The following is a 22,751-nucleotide window of genomic DNA, read 5'->3' as shown; positions in this document are numbered from 1 at the left end:
TAAAGGGTGGCCATTAGAGGCATAAATTGTCTGAAAACAGGGAGAGAGGCAGTAAAGCCAGAGTTCCTAAGACTTAAGGAGAAGTTACGGTCCAAAGAAACGTGTGTTGTGCTGTAACTACTTATGACTGGGACTGGATTAGCTGGCCAGTTAGTATAGGTAGTCTCCAAGATGGAGTAGGATTTGTTTCTTTGTTTTGTTGATTTACACTGTGAGGCGCAATACTGTGGACCTCAAAGAAAGCTACAATAAACCACATTTTGCTTTTATTCTGTTGGTGTTGGGAGTTTCTTGATTGTAACTGGGCCATCTTGCCACAGTGCCTTGGAGCAGCTTACTGCAGGGATACAAGTCGTCAGAATGCCCAAGATGCTCATAGCTTTTCTAAAGGGCCAGGTATGATTTTGTTGCAAAGCGGACACAACCCTTCTTACTTTTCTGAACTTTGATCTGGAATAAAGAGCCATAAGGAGGAGGAGTCCACTATCAGCTGCAAGAACTGCATACTTAGAAAAAATAAGGTTGGACTTTTTATGATCAAAACATATCTGTATGAACCATTGCAGCCGACCACCAGTTCCATCAGAATTAGCCTAGGCTCTTGTTCTTAGGATGTTACTGAAACCTTTTGTCCTGGCTTTGTCTACAAAATTATGCTCCTAATAAAAACGTTTAAAAGGCCTGGTGTTTTATCTGGGCACCTCCCCCAAGGATGTCCCCTCCTGGGGAAGCGTACTCTTGCTTGATGTGCTCTGGCAATGGGGAAACAATGCCATCTTAATGAGAACGAAGGCCGGAGCTAAAATGGATTCGATGAGCCGGTCGTCCAGGGATGGGATGACCCTGATACCTTATTCTCTGAAAGTTGAGAGACTCAAACCGGAAATGGAGAATTCTCGGCCCATTCCTTATAGAGAGCCTGAGGAATTTACTGGATGCAACTGCAATAGGCACATGCACACGAGCATCCTTCAGGTCCATGGTCACCATGTAATCTCCTTGTTCAGAAGTTGGCTGACTGTGAGGATAGATTTCATTCTAACATGCTTGTATAGAATACAGGCTTAGACCATATTAAAACTGGACTGAAGGATCCAACTGGTTCGTGACCAGGAACAGCCTGGAGTAAACATACTGAAAATTCTGCACGTTTTGGATTCATTCTTATAGAAGGGTTGCACCTGAGACAAAGTTTTAGATATCCAACGTCTGCATGTTTAAGACAGCTGAACTGGACAGCTTCTCTGGTAACTCTTTCACATTCACTAACTGGCTTGAGAAACAAGACGATAACAGTGATGATGTGAGTGATAATGTTTCACAAGAATGTGGCTTGTGTTGGCCATATAAAGGCAAATCGTCCGCACTTTGTTCCATACTTAGTGACAATGCATTTGTTGCCTAAAATTATTTCCGTCTGCAATGATCCTCAGGATCCAATTGTCTAAACAGCTTATGCCTTACAAATGTTAAAACAAACAAGGCCGACATAGATGCTGTCCTGGCCACTGATTCTTTTGGCAGATACGACAATTATAAAAGGCTCAATTTCCTAAATTGGCTAGATACTTCTGTATCCGGTTCCCTCGACAGGAAGTACTCCCATCCAAGTGCTAACCAAGCCCAACCCTGCTTGGCTACTGAGATCAGACGAGATCAGGTGCATAGAGGGTGGTATGGCCGTAGGCCTAATGCCTGTTACCAGATGCCTAGCGCTCTAGCCACTGAAGCGCTAGACAATGCTACTTGCACTGGAATGCTGAGGATAGGAACATACTCCTCTTAGGCAACATGCAAAATCCTTTGGATGCTTCTCACAGATTACCTCTTGTAATCGCCTGGAGAGATCTTACAAAATTTCCAAAGCTCTTGTGGAGGAAGGGAAATGATATCCTCTGACTCCTCACTAGATGAGCCTGAATTAATAGATTTTTAAAACCTGGTATTCCCCGGTGGAAATTAACCAGGCCCAAGCCTGTTTAGCTACCGAGATTATGGCCATAGGCTAACTTCACGGTAATCTCCCCTGAGAACAACAGATTCAGGAACCAACGTGAATGAGACTATCAAACTTGGGTTCCAAAGCAAAAACAGACGCAGTCTTGAATGGTTATGTGCAAGGTTGTCTACAAGCCAACGCCCAAAAACTGCATGTCCTGAGCAATTAAGCTGAGCAAGGATTGCCTAACTCCTTTATTCAGCTGTACGGCAAGGGGGTGCACAAAACATATTTGGACTTAAAAGGAGCCTTAATCTTTTAGAAAACAATGTTACAGGCTTTTTTAAGCAGAGGCTTTTTTAAGATTAAGATAAATGAATCATACCTTAAAAGGCCTCAATCCATGTGGGGGGGTTGGTGCCACGGATATCCAGTACTGACAAGCCCCACTGCTGTCAGACTGGACTGCACAGCTTAAATTAATTAAACTTTGTTAACCCCTTCGCGACCTTTGCCGGTTCAGGACCGTCATATCAAGAAGGTCACTAAATGACCTTTGACGGTCCTGAACCGTCAAAAAATTAAATAAGCTTAGAAAGTGATCAAGGATCACTTTCTTCGCTTAAACGGCCTTGCTGCAATGCCTCGATGTCGAGGCATTCAGCAAGGCCGATATCGGCATCGGGGGCCATGTCTGGCCCCTCCCCGTGGGCGTCAACAGCGGCCATAAGTTGTATGGCGGCGGACGCCCGTTTTAAAAGCGTTTAGGAGGCAATCAACGATCGCCTCCTAAACTTAAATGGTGTCGCTGGAATGCCTCGATCAGGAGGCATCCAGCGACACCAAACACTTACCTTTAGGTGGGCTGTGACCGCTCCGGAGAGCAGTCACAGCCGCCGCTGCCGGTGATCTTCGCCATCAAGCAAGATGGCGGCGGCCCGGGAAATAAAACAAGAGAGACGAAAAAGTTCGCTAGAGGGTCTCCAGACCCTCTAGAGAACTGGCTCCACTTGCTGGTTGAATACAGGTACTGCATTCAACCATGCAAGTCAATGGAGCCCAGCTTTCTAATCACTATGTGATTAGTAAAATATTCAAAAAAAAAAATAAAAAATGGAAAAAAAAAAATAAAAAAAATTTGCTAACATTTAAAAATAATTATGCAGTGATGTCACTAGATGAACCATCCAGTACCAGCAAAATGTGTAAAAAAAATATAAAAAAAGTATTAAAAAAATAAAATAAAATTAAAAAATAAAGTTTATTATTTTGAGCAAGTGCTAAAATTTCTCAAAAATCTCAACAAAGAGTTAAAATAAAAGCACTTCAAATACCCAAGGGGTGTCTAATATATAAAAAAAATGGCTGATGGGGTAAATTGGAGTGGCCTAGCTCAAAGATAGGGCATAGGTACAGACTGACCAAAATGGAGAAAAAAAGCGCACTTCCCAAATGTGGCATTTTAAATATGAAACAACCCGACAAACCCATGCATGTCGGGTATCACTGCACTCAGGAGATGTTCCTGAACACACATTGGGGGGGTGTTTGACAGTGGCATATACCAGAACCTGTATATCTATAACTAAAGTACAATTTGTGTGAAAAAAAAATAAAAAAAATTACTATTACAAAGTTTGACAAAGTGTAGTTCTATAATTGGTGCATGGAAAGGGTTAAAATAACAGCATTTGGAATACCCTGGGGTGTCTAGTTTTCAAAAATATATGGTTTGAATGGGTTAAATTGAGTTAACCGGCTTCAAAGATATTCCAAAGAGGAGAGGGAGGCACAATGACCAAATGACCACCTGAATTACGCATGCCCCAAAAGTACCCTTTTACCAGCCAAACAATCTGACAAACCCATGCATGTGGGGTATCGCTGTACTCAGGAGATGTTGCTGAACACATATTGGGGTGTTGTTTGACAGTGACATATACCAGAACCTGTATATCTATAACTAAAATACAATTTGTGTGGAAAAAAAAATAATAATTTCAAAAATATATGGTTTGAGGGGGTTAAATTGAGTTAACCGGCTTCAAAGATGTTCCAAAGAGGAGATGGAGGCAGACTGAGCAGATTTGTTAAAAAAGATTTGGAAATCATAAAACGCTGCTTGTACTTATTGCCCTATAACTTACAAAAAACAGCAAAAAAACATAAAAACATTGGGTATTTCTAAACTCAGGACAAGTAGTAGAATCTATTTAGCTAGTTTTTTTACTTGCTTTTTTAGGTGAGTAAAAGATTTTTCAAATAAAAGTCATAAAATGCGTTTTTTTTCAATTTTTCACCATTTTTTTTAATTTTTTTTATAGTAAATAAGATGATATGATCAAAATAATGGTATCTGAAGAAAGCCCATCTTGTCCTGAAAAAAACAATATATAACTTATGTGGGTACACTAAATGGGTGAGGAGAAAATTACAGCTGAACACAAGCACCACAAAAGTGTCAAAACAGCCTCGGTCCCACAGGGTAGAAAACGAAAAATGAGCCCGGTCTTTAAGGGGTTAAACTTTGCGGCAGTAATTGATTTTGTGTTTTTTATTACACAAATTGTACTTTCGGTATGAATGTATAGCTCCTGGTATACGTCATGGTCAAACAACACCCCAATATGTGTTCAGCAACAACTTCCGAGTACAGTGATGCCAACTGTCACGGAAGCCTCCGTGCCATGGGCTCCTGGAGGGGACTGAGTGCCAGCCTCCTTACTACAGACTATGGGCCCTGGTAAGGAGTGGCACGTTATCCAAATCATAAAAGACTCTAAAGACTGTGGAGCTCAGAAACAAATTTGGGGTTCCTGCATTTTGGTACTGTGATGGTTCCTAGATTCACCCTAGCCCTCAGTTAATGTTATCCAGTGACGTGAAGCCCTTTTGTGTGTTATTAATAAAAATTTATTATATTATTGCCTTATTTCCTAACCGTTTACACACAGCACACTAAGGTCTGGGAGATAATCTAATCAAGACAATGGGTATTCCTTATTTTAGTGGTGTCTGTGTCCTTTTGTATTGTTAATCCCTTTACTGCCCCTGTTGTCACTGGGATGTAGATTAAGGGGACAGTTTGTATCCCAGTATCTTGTTTTATGTTAATGTGTGTTTTGCTGGATATATCCAGCCGTCTGTGTCTAAAATAAATCAGTTCTCCTCTTGTTGTACCTAAAGTCTAGTCTTGCCTGGTTATTTGGGTACTGGATAGCAATATCCCTTTACTTTGCTTGGGGATATTGCCGACGGATTGCGGTGGTTTGGCGTCCTAGCGGGAGAAGTCGTCTCTTGGCGGAGAGGGACAACCTGAGGTCCCTGGTCGGTCCGTCACACCAACCATGCAGGTGTTTCTTGGGTTGTTTGGGAGATAAAATGGCACATTTGGGAAGAGCGCATTTTTTGACATGGAACTTTGACATATGATCATTCTGCCACCATGTCCTATTTGGGACATCTTTGAAGCTGGTCAGTTTAATTTAACCCATCAAATCATATTTTTGAAAACTATACACCCCAGGTTATTTAAAATGTGGTATTTCAACCCTTTCCATGGACACCAGCGTTTGTCAAAGTTTGTGGTGGTGTTCCCCCCCCACACACACACACATTGTACTTCAGGTATAAATTTACCATTACTGATATATGTCACTGTCAAAGAACAATCCCAGTGATACCTCCATGCATGGCTGTCCCACTAGCACCGCACCTCCTAGCCAGAACCCTTTCCTTACTCCCTTCAGACCATCCCGGGCCCTGGGCAGCACACTTCAGGGATTCCAGCAGGAATTAGCCACGCTGTGCACCTTCCAGCAGCGCGTCCCCGTCCGTCAGTCTTCCTCCAGCTTAACGGAGCACACATAGCTCCGTTCATTGTGCATATGCAGTATAGATTCCTGCCTCTTCGCCTTACAGGAATTAAGGGGCCATACTTAATACCTTCCTTTCCCCTCCCTATGCTGCTGTTGGTTCACCAGTCACTGGAGGGATATTTAAACCCTCAGTGCACAATTGTACCTTGCCTTTAGTAGTGCCTCTGAGCCTTTACTAGCTTTCCTGTGTTTTTCATTTGTTTCCTGGTTCCTGACTTTTGCCTAATTCTGACTATGCACCAACGTATTTGCCTGTCCGACTATTCTCTGCCTGCTCCCTGTGCACTTCTGCCTTATGTTATTTTTCTCCAGTTCAGCCTGTCTTCCATTTTGTGCTTATTACTGCAAGAGGTTCTTTCACCATATCCAGTTGTGAAAATGGTTTTGTCCGGTTGTTTGGGGCTAAAAGGCCACATTTGGGAAGTGCGTTTTTTTCAATTTTGGTCTGTCTGAGCCTATGCCCTATTTGGGACATCTTTGAACCCAGCCACTCCAATTTGCCCCATCAAACCATAAATTTTTTTTTTAAAAAAATATTTTGCTAAGAATATGAATGTTTTACAAATGGATTTCTGTTTAGGTACAGGTTTAAGAAGTTCACAGATTAAATATAATTATCCAAAGAAACTGTATGTAGCTTATTTTGATTGATTTACTAAAAAGACATTTTCAGAGTGTGAACACTTTATTCAACTTTGTCCAACTGAAAACGTTTTCCCACAGTGTACCTGCAAAGTTCTTTAACAGTGCTCACATCAATGATCCGGTAATGTAAGTGTGTCATAAACCGTGGCATGTATTTGTCCAGGAACTTCTTATCTGCGTGCACGGAGTTTCCTGCAGAAAATATTTAATATTAATATATCTTATTATACTATATATATATTAGCAACCGTCTAAGTTGATTCTTAAAACAAATAATCACCTCTGTGTACAAATACTACACCTTTAAAACAGGGACAGTAAAATTCCCAACACCCACATGAAGAATGCATTTTAAAGTACTATTTGCATACTCTAACATGCATTCTTCCAAAGAAATAAAAAATAATACAGCACTGTGGGTAAAATGTTCAGCAGAATTCCCCCATGCATTTGCAAAACGGACCACATGAAAAATTAAAGGGGGCATGAGGCTAGCATATGTATGCATATGACGGCTAAAGTATCCTTTTAACACGTAAGAATTAGGCTAGATTTCCATTTGGTTTTTTTTTGCTAAAAACGCCTATAAAAACGCCAATAGCGCCACCTGGCGTTTTTTGTGTGAAAAACGGCTGCAGCCAGATGTTAGCTGTAATTCAATAGGAAATCGCAAAATGCCATTTCCACTTGGCGTTTTTTCAGTCCTCTTTGGCGTTTTTCTGCTTTTTTGGGCTCTGTGGCAGTTTTTCAAAACTGCAGCATGTTGACACTGGCGTTTTTTGCAAGAAATCTTGGCTTTTTTTCTCCAATAGAAGTCTATGGGAGAGAAAAAACGCCATGAAAAAGCCATGTGGGCCTTGGCGTTTTTTATGGCGTTTTTTCCACAGTTACAATGCAGAGGATGGACCCAGTATCTGTGTGTCCTACGAGAAATAGGCTGAAAACAAAAACAAAGTCCTGGACTGGTTCATATTGAATTTTACACCATTTGGAACAAACATGCCATTACAAACAAACATACGCGACCGGATCCTGCGTGCCAAAAGCAACAGCAAACAATTTGCACCATCATTTGGGGCCAATCTTCCCAGAGGAGCAGACATTCGAAATAAAGCATGCCTTACAAACCACAGAAAAGAGACAAAAGGGTCTACCAAGTAAATGACATCAGGAGAGGGCAGATACTTGCTATTTATCCTAATCCCTTTTAGCTGGGTGAAACTTCTAACTTGTAAAGGCTGGAAAAACTGCCTAAGGTCAAAAAAAGCAATTTCCACAGAAAGGCTAAAACGCCAGAAAAAACTGCAGAAAAAACGCCAAAACGCAGGTAAATGCAGCGGCAGTTTTATTGGCAGTTTTCCTGGCGTTTTTCATCAAGAAAAAAACGCCGGACAAAAACCCAAGTGGAAACCTAGCCTTAGGCAGTTTTTTTTTTGTACCCTTCGTGACCAAGGCTGTTGTAAAACTTTTGTGGTTAGCTTTAATTTTCTTCTCTCTCGGTTAGTATACCCACACAAGTTACCGCTCGAATATAGGCCGCACCCCCCCCACACACACTTTAACCCCTTGGCTGCTAAGCCATTTCACACCCTGGTGCTAAGCTAGTTTTCGGCATTTTGGTGCATCTCACGTTTAAACGCGTTTAGAAGTACATTTCTTGGGAATAAACTATACAAACCATATATTGTTTTTTTCAGCACACCCAGCAGATTCCAAATATACCATTTTTATACGTGTATGTCTCATTAGATTTGCAAAATACAACCAAAAATGGGAAAAAAGTGTAATTTTTCACTTCCAACTCAATAAAAACTAGTTTGTAATGTTATTTTTCTAAACTCTAATATCAAAACCTGTGTTGCTAAATATTTGTAGTAGGTAACCGGTCTAAAATAAACAGACATTGAGAACAGTAGACTGTGTTTTTCTAATATTTTATTGCTAAAAGTTAAATTTATTAGACTATCACAAAATTCATCTTTAAATTTATTGTATGGCTGCCGTCAATTAAACAGCTCTAGCTGCCCGGGATGTTAAAATATGCCAACAAAACTATATATTTTTAGAAACTACACCCCCAGCCGCAGCAAATGAGGTCTTATTTGTATTTGTATCACAAAACTGACGTGCACAACAAATAAGTGAATATCACACAAATAAAAATAAAAAATAAATAAAATTAAAAGCGACAAGTTCATTTATGTCTTCCGCACTCCAGGTTTGTCCTAGAAACACATGCAGCCCCTCATTTGATGCGCCAAGGGGTGTAGTTTCTGAAAATATATACTTTATGTACCATAATTTAACTTCCCAGCTGTCTAGAGCTGTCTAAATGCAGCCATCACCCCTAAATGTTTTAAGACAATTTTTTAACAAGATTCTCCAATCTGCCATATCTGAAGTTAAGGTGGTCTAGACATCTGGGAAGTTAAATTGGGGTACACAAAGTACACATTTCAAGAAACTACACCCCTTGGAGCTTCAAATGAGGGGTTACATGTATTTCTAGGACAAAAGTTAAGTTCACAGATAATGATGGAATATGTCGCTTTGGCTAGAAAATGTTTTTTCTAACCATAGCGACATGTTCATTTGTGTCTTGCGCACTCCAGGTTTGTCCTAGAAACACACGCAGCCCCTCATTTGATGCGCCGAGGGGTGTAGTTTTTGAAAATATGTACTTTTTGTGCCATAATTTAACTTCTTACATGAGCAGTAATGCCACGTCAAGGCTTCAACTCTAATTACTGACCATTCACACGCTTTTCAGATCTCCATTCACTCGCAGAAGCACACACCATACTTTCCATACATTCACTCGCAGAAGCACACACACCATTCTTTTCCCTTACAATCCCAAAGAGATGATCGTAAAGGGAGAAAAAAATCACTTTTACAGCAAAAATAAGTTTTGCAGTAAAAATGCAAGGGGCTCCAGGGATGACATGGTTAACTTATGTACTACAGGCTATACGGCTGATTTTTGCAGTTCATCTGGATTTCAAAAATTGCCTTCCTCTACCATTGGCTAAATTTAACCCAATGATCAAAGGGATCATGGGGTTAAAATTTAGTATCGGCCATTTTTAAAAAGGGAATGTGACTTTTTATAGCTGTATGATCACTGTGGTAACATTGGCTACCACAGTGATCATTTAGCTAGAATACTTAAACTTTTTTTTTTTTTTTAAAGTTAAACCAGTTTATGTTTAGATAATTAAATTTGGGGGTCTCTAGGCAATTTTGATCTTTATTTATCTGCCTTTAGAGACCCCCAAATCATTTTTTTGACTTTTTTTGTACATTTTTTTTTAACATAATATTTTTTTTTTTTTTTTTTTTACAAGCATTATACCGTTGGAAAGGTGAGGCGATTACCTTTCCAACGGTATATGTTGGGGGTCTGTAGCTGCTCAGATGCCTGAGATACAGGCATCTAAGCAGCATGCCCCCATGCCGTGAAAACTGACAATTGTCAGTTTTCAATAAAGTTGCACGGTGACGTCATCGCGCGCGACGTCACCGGCCGGATCGGGTGGTCCCAGTGATGCCCTTCAAAATGAGGGGCAGATCGCCGGGGTAGGTGGTGATGGGGGTCCACAGACCCCCATCAAGGTAGGAGAGTGCTAGCGACGGCATGGTGCCGTCGTTAGCGCCTGACTGGGACTGCTAGCGATGGCACCATGCCGTCGTTAGCAGTCAAGGGGTTAAAGTGGGGGTGCAGCCTATAATTGTGGTTTAGCGCAGGAATGCGCAATTCGTATCGTGCAGTTCTGTGCGTCGGGCGGGTGTTTTTTTTCCCTTTTTCATTTAGCCCTGCTGCGGACTGCAGGGGACCTGGATCCTACTCTCTAGCAGCCAGTGGACATCTGCGCGATGCGCATAGACAACACTTGCTGCCGGCACTTCCTTCCTTCATAACCTTCTGGTGCTCCACCATAGAAGCCCCGGTGGAAGTGCCGGCAGCGAATGTTGTCTAAGCGCATTGCGCAGATGTCCACCAGCCGGCCGGCCCCGCAAGACACCAGGGAGTTTGGGGGTGCATTGGTAAGTCTAGGGGTGACATATCTAGGGAGCAGTGTGGCATATCAGGGGGGCAGATTGGCATTTATAATGGGCATAAAGCATATCTGGGGGGCAGGGGGGGCTATCTGGGGAGCACAGGGGCATATTTATAAGTAAGAGGGGACCTTAAAATGGCTAACGGTTTTCCAAATTTCTGTTTGTATAAAACATATGCTGACTAACTGCATATCAGATACCAAAAATGTCAAAATACATGCATTCCTGTTTTAGGTAAAATACTGTTATACCATTCCACTAATGTGTATTTTTTCTTTAAAAATAAATTTTTCTTTAAAATACCACCAAACTTTTAGGGTGCAGCCTATAATCGGGTGCAGCCTATATTCAAGCCAATGCGGTATACCGTATTTGCTCGATTATAAGACGAGGAGCAAATGCTCTGAAAAATGCAGGGGACCTGGATCCTCCTGTCTCCCCCCCATTTAACACCCCCCCCACACACTTACCGGTGCTTCCTGCTGTATTGCCGGGGCAGCGGTTTGACGTCTACGCGATCCGCGTAGACAACGTCCGCTGCAGACGGAAGGAGGTGTGGCTAGCAGCGGGGGTTGTCTGCGTCCGTCGCGCATACCTTTCCCGACTGTCAGAGATCACCGGTGCGGGGAACTCTGATCTCTGACAGCCGGGGGAAGGTATGCGCGACGGACGCAGACAAACCCCCGCTGCCAACTCCACCTCCTTCCGGCTGCAGCGGAAGGAGACGTCAACCCGCTGTCCCGGCAATACAGCAGGAAATTGGAAGCACCGGTAAGTAAGTGTGTGTGTGTGTGTTAAATGGGGGCATAGGGCATTTCTGGAATGCCTTCTACCCCTATATGCCACTCTGGCACTTAGGGGGTTAAAAGGCATATTATGGGTGTGGACGTGATGACGTAGCCACGTAGTACGTGTGTTTGGGGTGGGTCTGCGGGCCGATGTGTGGAGCAGAGAACTTGGCGTGAAGAGAACGGTGCAGATTCCAATGCTGATATGAGAAGAGAATGGTGCTGACTCCAATGCTGCCGACGCCAATGCTGCCGACTCCAATGCTGATCTGAGTCTAGGTTGCCGGTGCTTTCAGTGCGGGGGGTCTCGGTATCCCTGACGCTTTGCTTGGTTGCTGATTCTGGCTTTTTTGACCGCCCTCATACCACATGCTGCGGTTCTTTTGCAGCTGAAGATCGTGCAGCTGAAGTTTGTGTAGCTGCTATACAAGGGCGGCTTGCCGCGACCGTTTTTTTCTTCTTTTCCCGCCGAGTAAAGCCTAAAGAGAGTAAAGACACAGCTATGCCGCATGTGGTGAGTGACAAATAGAGAACGAACAAGCGAGCAGCTGTTTCAGTCATTAACTCGGACTAACGTGATTATTTCAGCTTGGCACCATGAACCTGCTTAAGGAACCTTAGTACTTTTTGCACTTTAGCTTTATTGCACCTATAATGACTTTTAGCACTTCTGCACTTTTTCATCTACGGATTTAATGAACTTTAATGAATTCTATAGATTAATTGAAATAATCTGATTTGGATATTGATTTTTTTTTTTTCTCTTTTTTTTGGACTGCTACTCGGGATCATGTCTGAAAATTAATTGGATAAAGCTATATCTCTATTTATTCTATCTATTTATTTATGCAATCTCAATTTAACGCACTTTAGCACTGCGGCATCTTCTTATTTACGGACTCAATGAATTCTAATGAATTTTATATATTAATTGAAAGAAGATTCGGATATTGACGCTTTTCTTAGTTTGGACTCCTACTCAGGATCATGTTTGACAATTAAATGGATAAAGTTATATACTTATTTATTTAATGCTTTTTTGCACTTTGACACCTTTTCATCCACGGATTTAATGAACTTCAATGAACTTTATATATTGATTGAAAGATTGAAAGAAGAAGATTCGTATAATGATTTTTTCTTAGTTTGGACTGCTACTTAGGATCATGTCTGAAAATTAATTGAAAAAGCCATATATTTATTTATTTATTTATTTAATTTCATTCTAAATTTTTTATATTATTGGGACTGTTGAAATTTATAATTAATTTAACTGAACAGAATTTAAAATGCCTCCTAAAGGAGGTAAGACCACTAAAGGAGATAAGGATGAGAAACTCAAAGCTTCTGCTAAATCAAAGAAACCTCTGTCAATCAGTGCTTATTATTCTCCAAAAAGTTATACTGATACATCTATCATTTCATCTAAATCATCGCCAGAACCGTCTTATGAAACCAGTATTAGTCATTCGTTGGAATATATTACAAATGCCAATTTAACTATCGCCTTAGATTCTTTATATAATAGAATTAAGGCTGATCTGGATCAACATCTCAAGGATTATAAAGATGAAATTATCCATCTGAAAACATCAATAGCTTCACACAATCTAGGTTCTGCACCAATTGGTAGATCGTATAGACTTGCTTTTCCGCCCTCTTGGATCGAAAGCAATTCCCCAAGAGACGTGATGGTTTGCTTTAATGACTACCGTTTAAAGGATATTCTGACTAAAGAAATGAGAAAAAATCCTACTAAATCAGATAAATATGCTTCTCTTCTAACGTTCCCAGACCTTTCACGTGCAACTAGATTGCATAGAAAGAAATTTCTAAATATTACTACTTGTCTTCGACAGAATAATATTACCTATTCCTGGGGTTTTCCTACAAAATTAGAAACTATGTTTGCAACGATTATATACAAGCTAAAGAATATTTATCTGAGTGGAAGTTAACTAATTTCAATCCTCAATCCTCTTCTTTCACTTAAATCTTTTTTTTTTTTTTTTTTTTTTTTACACATATATGATAAGATTAAGCACTATATAGTATATAATTACACGTACACATTTACTGATACAATCCTATTTGTATCCAATATCATGGGATTTTTTGTGCACATGAATTACTTTAATCATAAAACACATTGGAATTAAAACACTTATTTTATATACAAATTTGATGAATACACGGTTACATATTAAAAGAAAGACATTACCAAATATTTGTATTCTGAGAATGAGACTGATATGTCCAAATAATTTATACAGGATTGAAATGGAAAGGGTTACCCCTTAACTCTTATTTATAACATAGGTATATATTACATACATATTTTTATACATAAACATACATAAATTATTTAATGTTTTTTTTTTATTCTTTTTCTATCAAATATCACATAATTCACATATGGTTAAAAGGAGAAGGCTTACTCTCACACGAAAAACTGAATGAATTTTATCTAACCTAGGGATCACTGAGTTTAAGTACTATATAATATATAATTATTGGTACATAATCACTGATACAATCCTTTTTGTATCTAGCATTATGGGAATTTTTTTTTTTTATTTTTTTTTTTTACACATGAACGATTATAATTTTAAAATACATTGGATTTAAAACACTTACTCTATAGATACATTTTTTGAATGCACGGCTATATATTAAAAAAAAGATATTACTAAATACTTGTATTTTGAGACTGCTATGTTTAAATAATTTACACATGATTGTGGCTACCCCTAAACTTTTACTTATATTAGGGTATATACTACACATATATTTATACATAAACATACATATTTAGTAAATTTTATTTATAGTAATTGATTTTTGTCATGTATAAATTATTATATATACATATATACATTTTTTTTCTCTCTTTCTTTCTCCTTCTTTCTTTTCCTCTCTCTCTGCCCACCGGTCCGTCGATTCGAACCCCTTATTTTCTTTTTCCTAGATGGTTCAGGAAGTTTTTTTTATGTCAATGATTGAGAAATTGTTTTCCCGACATGGCATGAAGAGGTTGATTGTTTTATGCGATTGTGTTTGTTTGTGGAGTGAAGTCTTTGTGCTAGAGGTTCGTATGAAGGGAAAATATCTGGAAGGGAGTTCTATTATGGGTGGCATGGAGATATTCTATCTCGATGCCACTTAAATTTTTGTCTATTAATGCACAGGGACTAAATTCTCCCTATAAAAGATCTTTTTTATATGAGACGCTAATTAAGGATAGGATAGATGTTGCATTCATTCAAGAGACACATTGGAAAGGAGCTAAGGGCGATTTAGTTTGGAAATTTCGTAAATACCGTGAGGTGTATTCTTCCTCTTTTTCAGATAAAAAAAAAAGAGGTGTGGCTATAGTGATTGCATCTAAAAATAAATTTGAATATATTTTTCACGATATCGATCAAGAGGGTAGGAGGATTATACTTATTTGCAGTATAAATGACATCGTATATACGCTCATTAGTTTATACGCTCCATCAGAAGCATCGACTAGATTTTTAAATAAATCAATGGATACAATAGAGAAAGTCTCTAAAGGGATACTAATTATGGCAGGCGACATGAATTGTATTCTAGATACAGAGATGGATACTAGAACCTCTAAGAGACGTAAAACAGAACCATGTTTGAAATCTAAAGTTGAGGCATTTTCTGCGTGTTTGTCTAAATATGATCTTTATGATGTTTGGAGGATTCAACACCCAAATGAAAGAGATTATTCTTTTTTTTCTAAGGTACATAATTCTTATTCACAGATAGATTTCTTTTTCATGCGGAGCTGCAACTTAGACTATTGTATTAATTCCTCGGTAGGAAATATTATATGGTCCGACCATGCTCCAATCTTCATCTCACTGAATGATAATCCTCATTTTAAAATGAGAAACAGGTGGACCCTTAACGAAGCTATCATAAAAAGTGAAGCTGATAGGGCGGAGTTGTTAGAACAGGCAAAATTATTTTTGTATCAAAATGATAATGCTGAGACCTCAGATCTGAATCTTTGGTGCACTCTCAAATGTGTTCTGAGGGGCTATTTAATAAAAAAAAGGGACCCGGGAAAAAAATGAGAGGTAAAAAACTGGAAGATCTTTATATCACGTTAGCTTTACTCGAGAGACAAAATAAATATAATCCTTCTATGGACCTTCGCATGCAGATAGAGAATATCCAGAAATTAATATTGACTAAACTTAAAGAAAAATCTGATTTAATGATGGAGCGACTGAAAGCGCGTTGGTATACCAATAATAACAGAGTGTGTAAAGATTTCTCTAATAGACTGAAAGTGCAAAATTCGCAATCTAGAATTAAAAAAATTATCTATAAAGGGGAAACCTGTATATCACCTAGACAAATAAGCAATGCCTTTAAAGACTATTACGAATCCTTATATAACCTACCTGAATCTACAACTTCCTCTTTGGATATGACTTGATTTTTAGAGTCATTATCTCTTCCAAAAATCACAGAACAAAAAATGACAGAGTTAAACCAACCATTTACGTTACAAGAGATCTCTAAAGTAATTCAGGAACTTAAACAGGGTAAAGCCCCAGGCCCTGATGGCTACTCAGCCTTATTCTATCAAATTTTGAACCCGGTGATCTCCCCTATTCTATTGAGATCATTTAACGCAATCGGTTCAGGTAAAGAATTTCCTAGGGAAATGCTAGTAGCTAGCATTTCACCTATTTCAAAGCCGGGCAAGGATCCCTCAATAGTCTCTAATTATAGACCAATCTCTCTTATCAATATCGATGTCAAGATATATTCTAAAATACTAGCTTTGAGATTAGCCCGTGTGATTAGAGATCTTATTCACCCTGATCAAGCTGGCTTCATGCCTGGTAGAGCTGGGGACGAGAACACGCGTAGAATTTTTAACCTAATTGAATTTATTCATAAAAACAAAATCTCTTCAGTTTTAATGGCCCTTGATGCTCAAAAAGCATTTGATAGGGTGAATTGGAGATTCTTGGCTGCATCTCTTCGTGCTTTCGGTATATATGGGTCCTTTTATAATTTAACTATGGCTCTTTATACAATTCCTACGGCCAAAATTAAAGGCCCTGCAATAGATTCAGACTTTTTCTATTAAGGATGTCCATTGGCTCCTATGCTTTATGCCTTATCAATTGAATCTCTTGCGGCGTACATTAGATGCTCTAGAAATATTGCAGGCATAAAAATTGGTGATTTTGATTACCGGATTACTTTGTATGCCGATGACGTCTTTTTAACACTCTCTTCACCGTCTATTTCTATTCCTAGTTTGTTAGAAGGAGTATTGAATTTTGGAAATTATTCTAATTATAAATTGAATCTTTCTAAAACCCAATTAGTCTCATTTTATCTACCAAACTCTTTGAAAGATCAAATTCAATCATGGGTTCAATTTGACTCTTGGTTGACGCAGATTGAGTACCTGGGGATTAAAATTGGCGTAGTCCTTGATGAAATATCTACTCTTAATCATAAAAAACTTTATTCTGACGTTAAACATCAGCTCCTAAATTGGGCTAAACTAGAGACTTCTTGGATGGGGCGTATAAACATTCTTAAGGCCAACATAGTCCCAAAAATTCTTTATCTTTTCAGATTAATCCCCTATCAAGTTCCTAAACAGATTATAACAGACTGGGATAATTTATTATCGTGTTTTGTATGGGCGGCTAAATTGACCAGACTTCCAACAGATCTCCTTAAAAGGAGTACCGATTTGGGTGGCCTCGGCTACCCGTATTTAAACGAGTTATACGAAGCTGCACAAATATCTTTCATGTTAGCCTGGAACTTGACAAAGGAGAAAAATGTTCCAGGCTGGTACGATATAGAGAACTATGTGTGTAAAAAATATGATCCGTTCCTGTTTTTTTGGATGCCGCAAACTCAACTTAAAAAGAAAAAAATTTCTAGCCTCATTATTAATGATGTCCTATCTACTTTTTTTTAAAATTAAGAAGCGTTTGGAAAATGGGATCACATTTACTAAGTGTTGTCCGATTGATGTCCTTTCCTTCCTCATCCCCGATCTCTCGTTGGAAATCTGGAGACAATTGGGTGTGCAAAAGATAGGAGATCTTTTTATTAGATCTCAACTGGCCCCTTTCCCCTCTCTGGTTGAAAAATATGATTTACCAGCTAAAGATATTTTTAAGTATATTCGACTCAAACATTTTTTTGCTATTCATTTGCTAGTTGAGTCTACTCCCTGGTTTAAATTTGTAACTTCTAGTACCTCTAAGAACCTAATATCTAAAATTCTGAAAATTTTTAAGGTTACTAAAAACTAGGGCACAAAATCAATGGGAGAAGGATTTTGATTTATCTATACCTGTACCTAACTGGAACAAAGCTCGGCAAGTTACCCGAAAAGCATCTCATTGTTTGAACCTCCATGAACATTTTTACAAACTTATGCATAGATGGTATATGGTTCCATCCCGCCTTGCTAAATTTCAACCATCTATAAGTGCTCTTTGTTGGCGATGTCATATTGAGATTGGTACACAAACATATTTGGTGGGAATGCTCAGGATTAACTCAGATTAAAAATCATCTAACTAATCTTTTTTTAATGTTATTTGGATTTGATTTAATACTTTCCCCACAGACTTTTCTTCTTCATTTAGATCTACCTGACATGAATAGTAATGATTTAATTCTCTGGCTAAATATTCTATTAGCAGTTAAAATTTGCTTAGCTAGGAACTGGAGAAATTCGATTCTCCCTACATGGTCTGAGATTAAAATCCAGATCAACCAACAATGTTCCACTGAAAGATTTTTTTTTTTAAAAGTTCCAATGCAAAGGCTTTTATTTACTGGCTAAGGATTCCTTAAAAATTTTGTTATATCTCCATGACCCCTTCTTTATCTTTTTTCTTAGTGAATTTGTATTATATTCTTTTCCGCCCTTCGAATCTCTTCCACGTATGATTGTTATGATTGTTAGTAATTGAAATGGTAATTATGCAAATGGATTATGCTGTGTATACTCTTTAGTATGTGACAATATTTTTATCAATCCATTTTGTGTCAATACTGTGAACCGATTGTTGACTGAATGTTTTTGCTACGCGTTTATAATTTATTTTTTTACTGAAAAATATTAATAAAGATTGATATAAAAAGAAAAGGCATATCATGGGTCAGAGTGGCACATAGGGAGGTATAAGGCATTTCAGGAGGCAGAGTGGCGTTAAGGGGGCATTTAATAGAGCACTCTGCCTCCTGAAATGCCTTATACCTCCCTATATGCCACTCTGCCCCATAATATGCCTTTCAACCCCCTAAATGCCAGAGTGGCATTGTTTTTCCCTACGTATAGTGGCAGCACCTGTGGGATATAACAAGATCCCTTAATGGGAGGGAATCAGGAATTAGCTGTATGCAGGACCTGACTCCCAAACAAGGCTTCCGAGGCAGAGGAGATATCCAGCATGTAATGTTTAATAAATGCATTCCAGGAGGACCATGTGGCCACTTTGCAAATTTCCTCCGGAGACACTGCCTTTGAAGCCCAGGAAACTGACATAGATCAGATGGCTGGTTGACCCTGACTTGAGACAAAGGTCTAAGGTACAAAACCACTTTATCCTGGTGAAAAATAAGGAATTCTGCAGATGCTGAGAGTGCTTGGAGTTCCCCAATCCTTCGTGCTGATGTAATGGCCACCAGAAAGGCAGTCTTAAGGGAGAGAAATTTAAAGGACACATCTTGTAGAGGTTTAAATGGAGAGGAAAACAGGGCCTTAAAGCACCATAGTAAAATCCCAAGGTGGAAAAAATGATCGCCAGCGGTCTTTTAATAGTGATGGCTTCGGATAGCAGGAAATGACTGAGGGCAGAGACTTGACCCTTAAGGGTGAGGCCAAATTGGATAGCAGGAAGTGACTGAGGGCAGAGACTTGATCCTTAAAGAAATAGTAAGATCACCGGTTTAGATGGAGGAGAACCCTGGAGCCCCTGAGAATAACACCAAGTTCTTAAGTATATTTTAGCTGTGGAGCTTCTAACCGAGCTTAAGAGAAGACTGACAATGTCACCTACGAGTTGTTAGTAGTCTGGAACCATGTGTTCTGGAAGGTTACCTCCCACCTTGTCAGAATTTTCTTGGCCTTTCTTGTCCAGTGGGTTTTGCTTAAAACCTTCCTTCTCTATTTTGCCTACGAAAGGAAGGAGATGCTCTCCAATATCTCTATTTGTTGTATGGATATCTCCAATTCCATCTTGGTCTCAGGTCTTGGGGGAAGAGCTCTCTTAGTATCAGACATTTGTTTGATGAGATCCTCAAGTGGAGAACCGAATAACTTTCCCTTTTCAAAGGGGAGATTGCACAGTGCTGATTTTGATGACGTGTCTGCATTCCAGGACCTAAGCCATACCGCTCATCTAGCAACAGCTGAGAGACCCATATTACATGCACAACTTCCTTCAATTAGGAACTTGTTGGATAACTTAAAATTCTTTAAAAAGGGTGTGTGATGTCTTTATCTGCATCTTCCAATAAATGCTCTTCCAGTTTCTGGATCCATAGACCCTGAGCTCTGGCTACGGATGCACCAGCTGACGCAGCTTTGCACTGAAACTCAGATGGTTGAAAAATTCTACCTGCTGTTTCAGCTCTTTTGTCCGTGGGGTCCTTGAGACCAGCCACTTCTCCTATAGGAAGGATAGTTTTCTTAGACAGCTGCGCTATTTGCTCGTCAACCTTAGGAAGATCTTCCCATTTAACTTCATCCTGCAATTTGAATATTTGCTTGAAGTGCTTTCATATAAACGCCCAATTGCCAGGGTTATACCACTCTCGCTGCACCAATTCAGTCAGCTTAGGGAGGATAGGAAAACCTTTTTTTTGTTTCAGGATCTTGTTGCAGCAAATGGTTAATTTCCCTTATAAACTTGTAGAATTCTTGAGACAGGAAACCGGCCTCGTACTCTGAATCATAAGTACTTGAGGAATCGAGTGAGGAACAAAAACATCCTCCTGAAGACAAATCTTAAGCCGAGGATGATAGAACCCTCTTGCGCTTGTTAGCCGGCTTTTCCTGCAAAGATGGTTTAGCTGCATCCTTAAATGCTTGAAAGGTCTGTGCCAGGTTATCCTGAAACAAACACAAAAAGGATTGCATATCTTTTTGTCGTTCTTATGCCATGTTGTCTGCCCCACACTGCTGGCGTGTCTTTTTCCATCTGGGAGAGGAGCATTGCACTCAGTGCATGATAAATGTCTGGATTTACAGGTGGCTTTCCTAGCAGGAGGAGCTGTCATCTTATCTGCTTTGTCCGGAGAAGCAGGAGTTAACATTTTGCAGAAAAAAATAAAAAAATAATACACTTGTGGTCAGACAGGCTTGCACAGCTTTAATAGGCAGCCAAAATTTAAAATTTGGCGCCAAACAGATGATCCATTCTGGGCATACATAATAGCGCGGTCGGATCATCGGTGGAACGCAAAGCCACCTGGGGCATGCTCCTCTTCCGTCCCACGGTTACGAGGTGTGAGTCTGCTCTGCTCCCACCCGGGGAGCCACTGGACTGAATCCCCCCTGGCAACAACCCGTGTGCTGCACCAGAGCTGCTCAGCCCTGCAAGGGACAAGAAAGAACGGACATCTTCTCTACGGAGCAACTTATATCTAGGGTAAGGGGGAGGGCTTTTTAACCCGTTATTGATCTTTCAGAGCTTCTTGTCCCGGGAAAGAACAAGCTCTGAGGTACTGCCACTATACGTAGGGAAAATAATAAAATGGGAACAAGCGTTTTTCTGAAAAAAACTCATTTTACTCATCTACAAAGGCTAATGAGAAAAAAAACGTCGAAAAAGATTCTAATATTTGTCCAGAGTTTATAAATGCCCAATGTTTTTATGTTTATAGCATTTTGCTATTTCAAACTATTTTTTCCCAAATCTGGTCATTCTGCCTTGTGTGTCATTTGGGACATCTTTGAAGCCAGCTAATTCAAGTTACCCCATCAAACCACATATTTTTGAAAACTAGACACAAATGTATGCATGGGTTATAGTACCAGCAAGGTATTTCAAATGCTGGTACTTTAACCCATGCATTAATTTTGCTAGCTTTTGTCAATGTTTGTGGCAGTCATTTTCACAAATTGTAATTCAGGTATTAACCCCTTCGAGACCGGGACGTACCTGGTACGACATGATTACATGGTGGCTGCAGACCGGGGCGTCCCAGGTACGTCATCTCAAAAAAATGCCCCCACGTTGCCACAATCGTGGTGATCGCGGGGGCGCTGCTGCCTGCCCAGGTGTCGGCTCAAAATCCGTACAAAACGGCAATCGCGGCATTGAAGGGGTTAACGCTGCACTGATGCTCTCATGGAGTGAACAGGCAGCTTCAGGCAAGTGTGGAGACCTGACACAACATTCCCCTGCTGCCTGATCGCGGCATTTTAGGGGTTAATACCCATTTTGTACGGGGCTCTGTTGCTGTGGTTTGCCTGGAAGACCAGCAAAAGCAAAAACGAGCCCCCACAAGCCCTTTCATCACTCCTACAGGAGTGATCAAAGAGACTATCCTCCCTACAATCTCCAGTCTAGGGCTGCAACTAACGATTATTTTAATAATCGATTAGTTGGCCGATTATTTTTTCGATTAATCGATTAATCGGATAAAAAAATGTAAATTTTTCATTTATTTAAAATAATTTACTAAACAAATGATGTTAAATACAAACAGCAGAATAAAAAAACTTTGATAATACATTTCTTGTCTTTATTTCCCAACCAGCCCCCCAATATATGCACATTTGAGCCCAGGCTTGCTACGCTGCCTCCCAGACATGCCATGCTACCCCCCCACATATGCCACGGTGCCTACCACAGCACTCCACGCTGCCTCCCACATCTGCCACTCCACGCTGCCTCCCACATCTGCCACTCCACGCTGCCTCCCACATCTGCCACTCCACGCTGCCTCCCACATCTGCCACTCCACTCTACCCCCCACATGCCACTGTGCCTGATACGCCTTATACCCCCTGAAACACCACTCCATCCTCCCCAGACATGCCACCCTGCCCTCCCCACATATGCCACGCCATGCTGCCTCCCACTCCACAATGCCTCCCACATATGCCACGCTGCCTCCCACATCTGCCACTCCACGCTGCCTCCCACATCTGCCACTGTGCCTGATACGCCTTATATCCCCTGATACCCCACTCCATCCTCCCCAGACATGCCACCCTGCCTCCCAGACATGCCACTTCTCTACCCCCAGATATGCCACTCTACCCCCAGATATGCCTTATACACCCTGATACACCACTCCGTCCTCCCCAGACATGCCACACTCCCCTCCCCACATATGCCTTATATACTGTATATGCCTTATACCCCCAGATATGTCACTTCACTGCCCCCAGGATTTAGATTCCCCTAAATT

General features: G+C 40.1%; 1 protein-coding gene across 1 annotated transcript in view; it reads right to left on the bottom strand.

Annotated features, from left to right (window-relative positions):
* Positions 1 to 22,751, bottom strand: part of REXO2 (RNA exonuclease 2) — a 75,376-nt gene that overhangs the window by 12,693 nt on the left and 39,932 nt on the right. The window contains exon 5 of the mRNA XM_053451799.1: positions 6,546 to 6,654. Within this exon, the coding sequence (XP_053307774.1) occupies positions 6,546 to 6,654 (109 nt within the window). The remainder of the gene's footprint in view (positions 1 to 6,545; positions 6,655 to 22,751) is intronic.

Source organism: Spea bombifrons, chromosome 12 (genome assembly GCF_027358695.1).
Source record: "Spea bombifrons isolate aSpeBom1 chromosome 12, aSpeBom1.2.pri, whole genome shotgun sequence".
Lineage (NCBI taxonomy): Eukaryota > Metazoa > Chordata > Amphibia > Anura > Pelobatidae > Spea > Spea bombifrons.
Note: the sequence above shows the minus strand (reverse complement) of the source record. Positions and strands in the feature narration are given on the sequence as shown.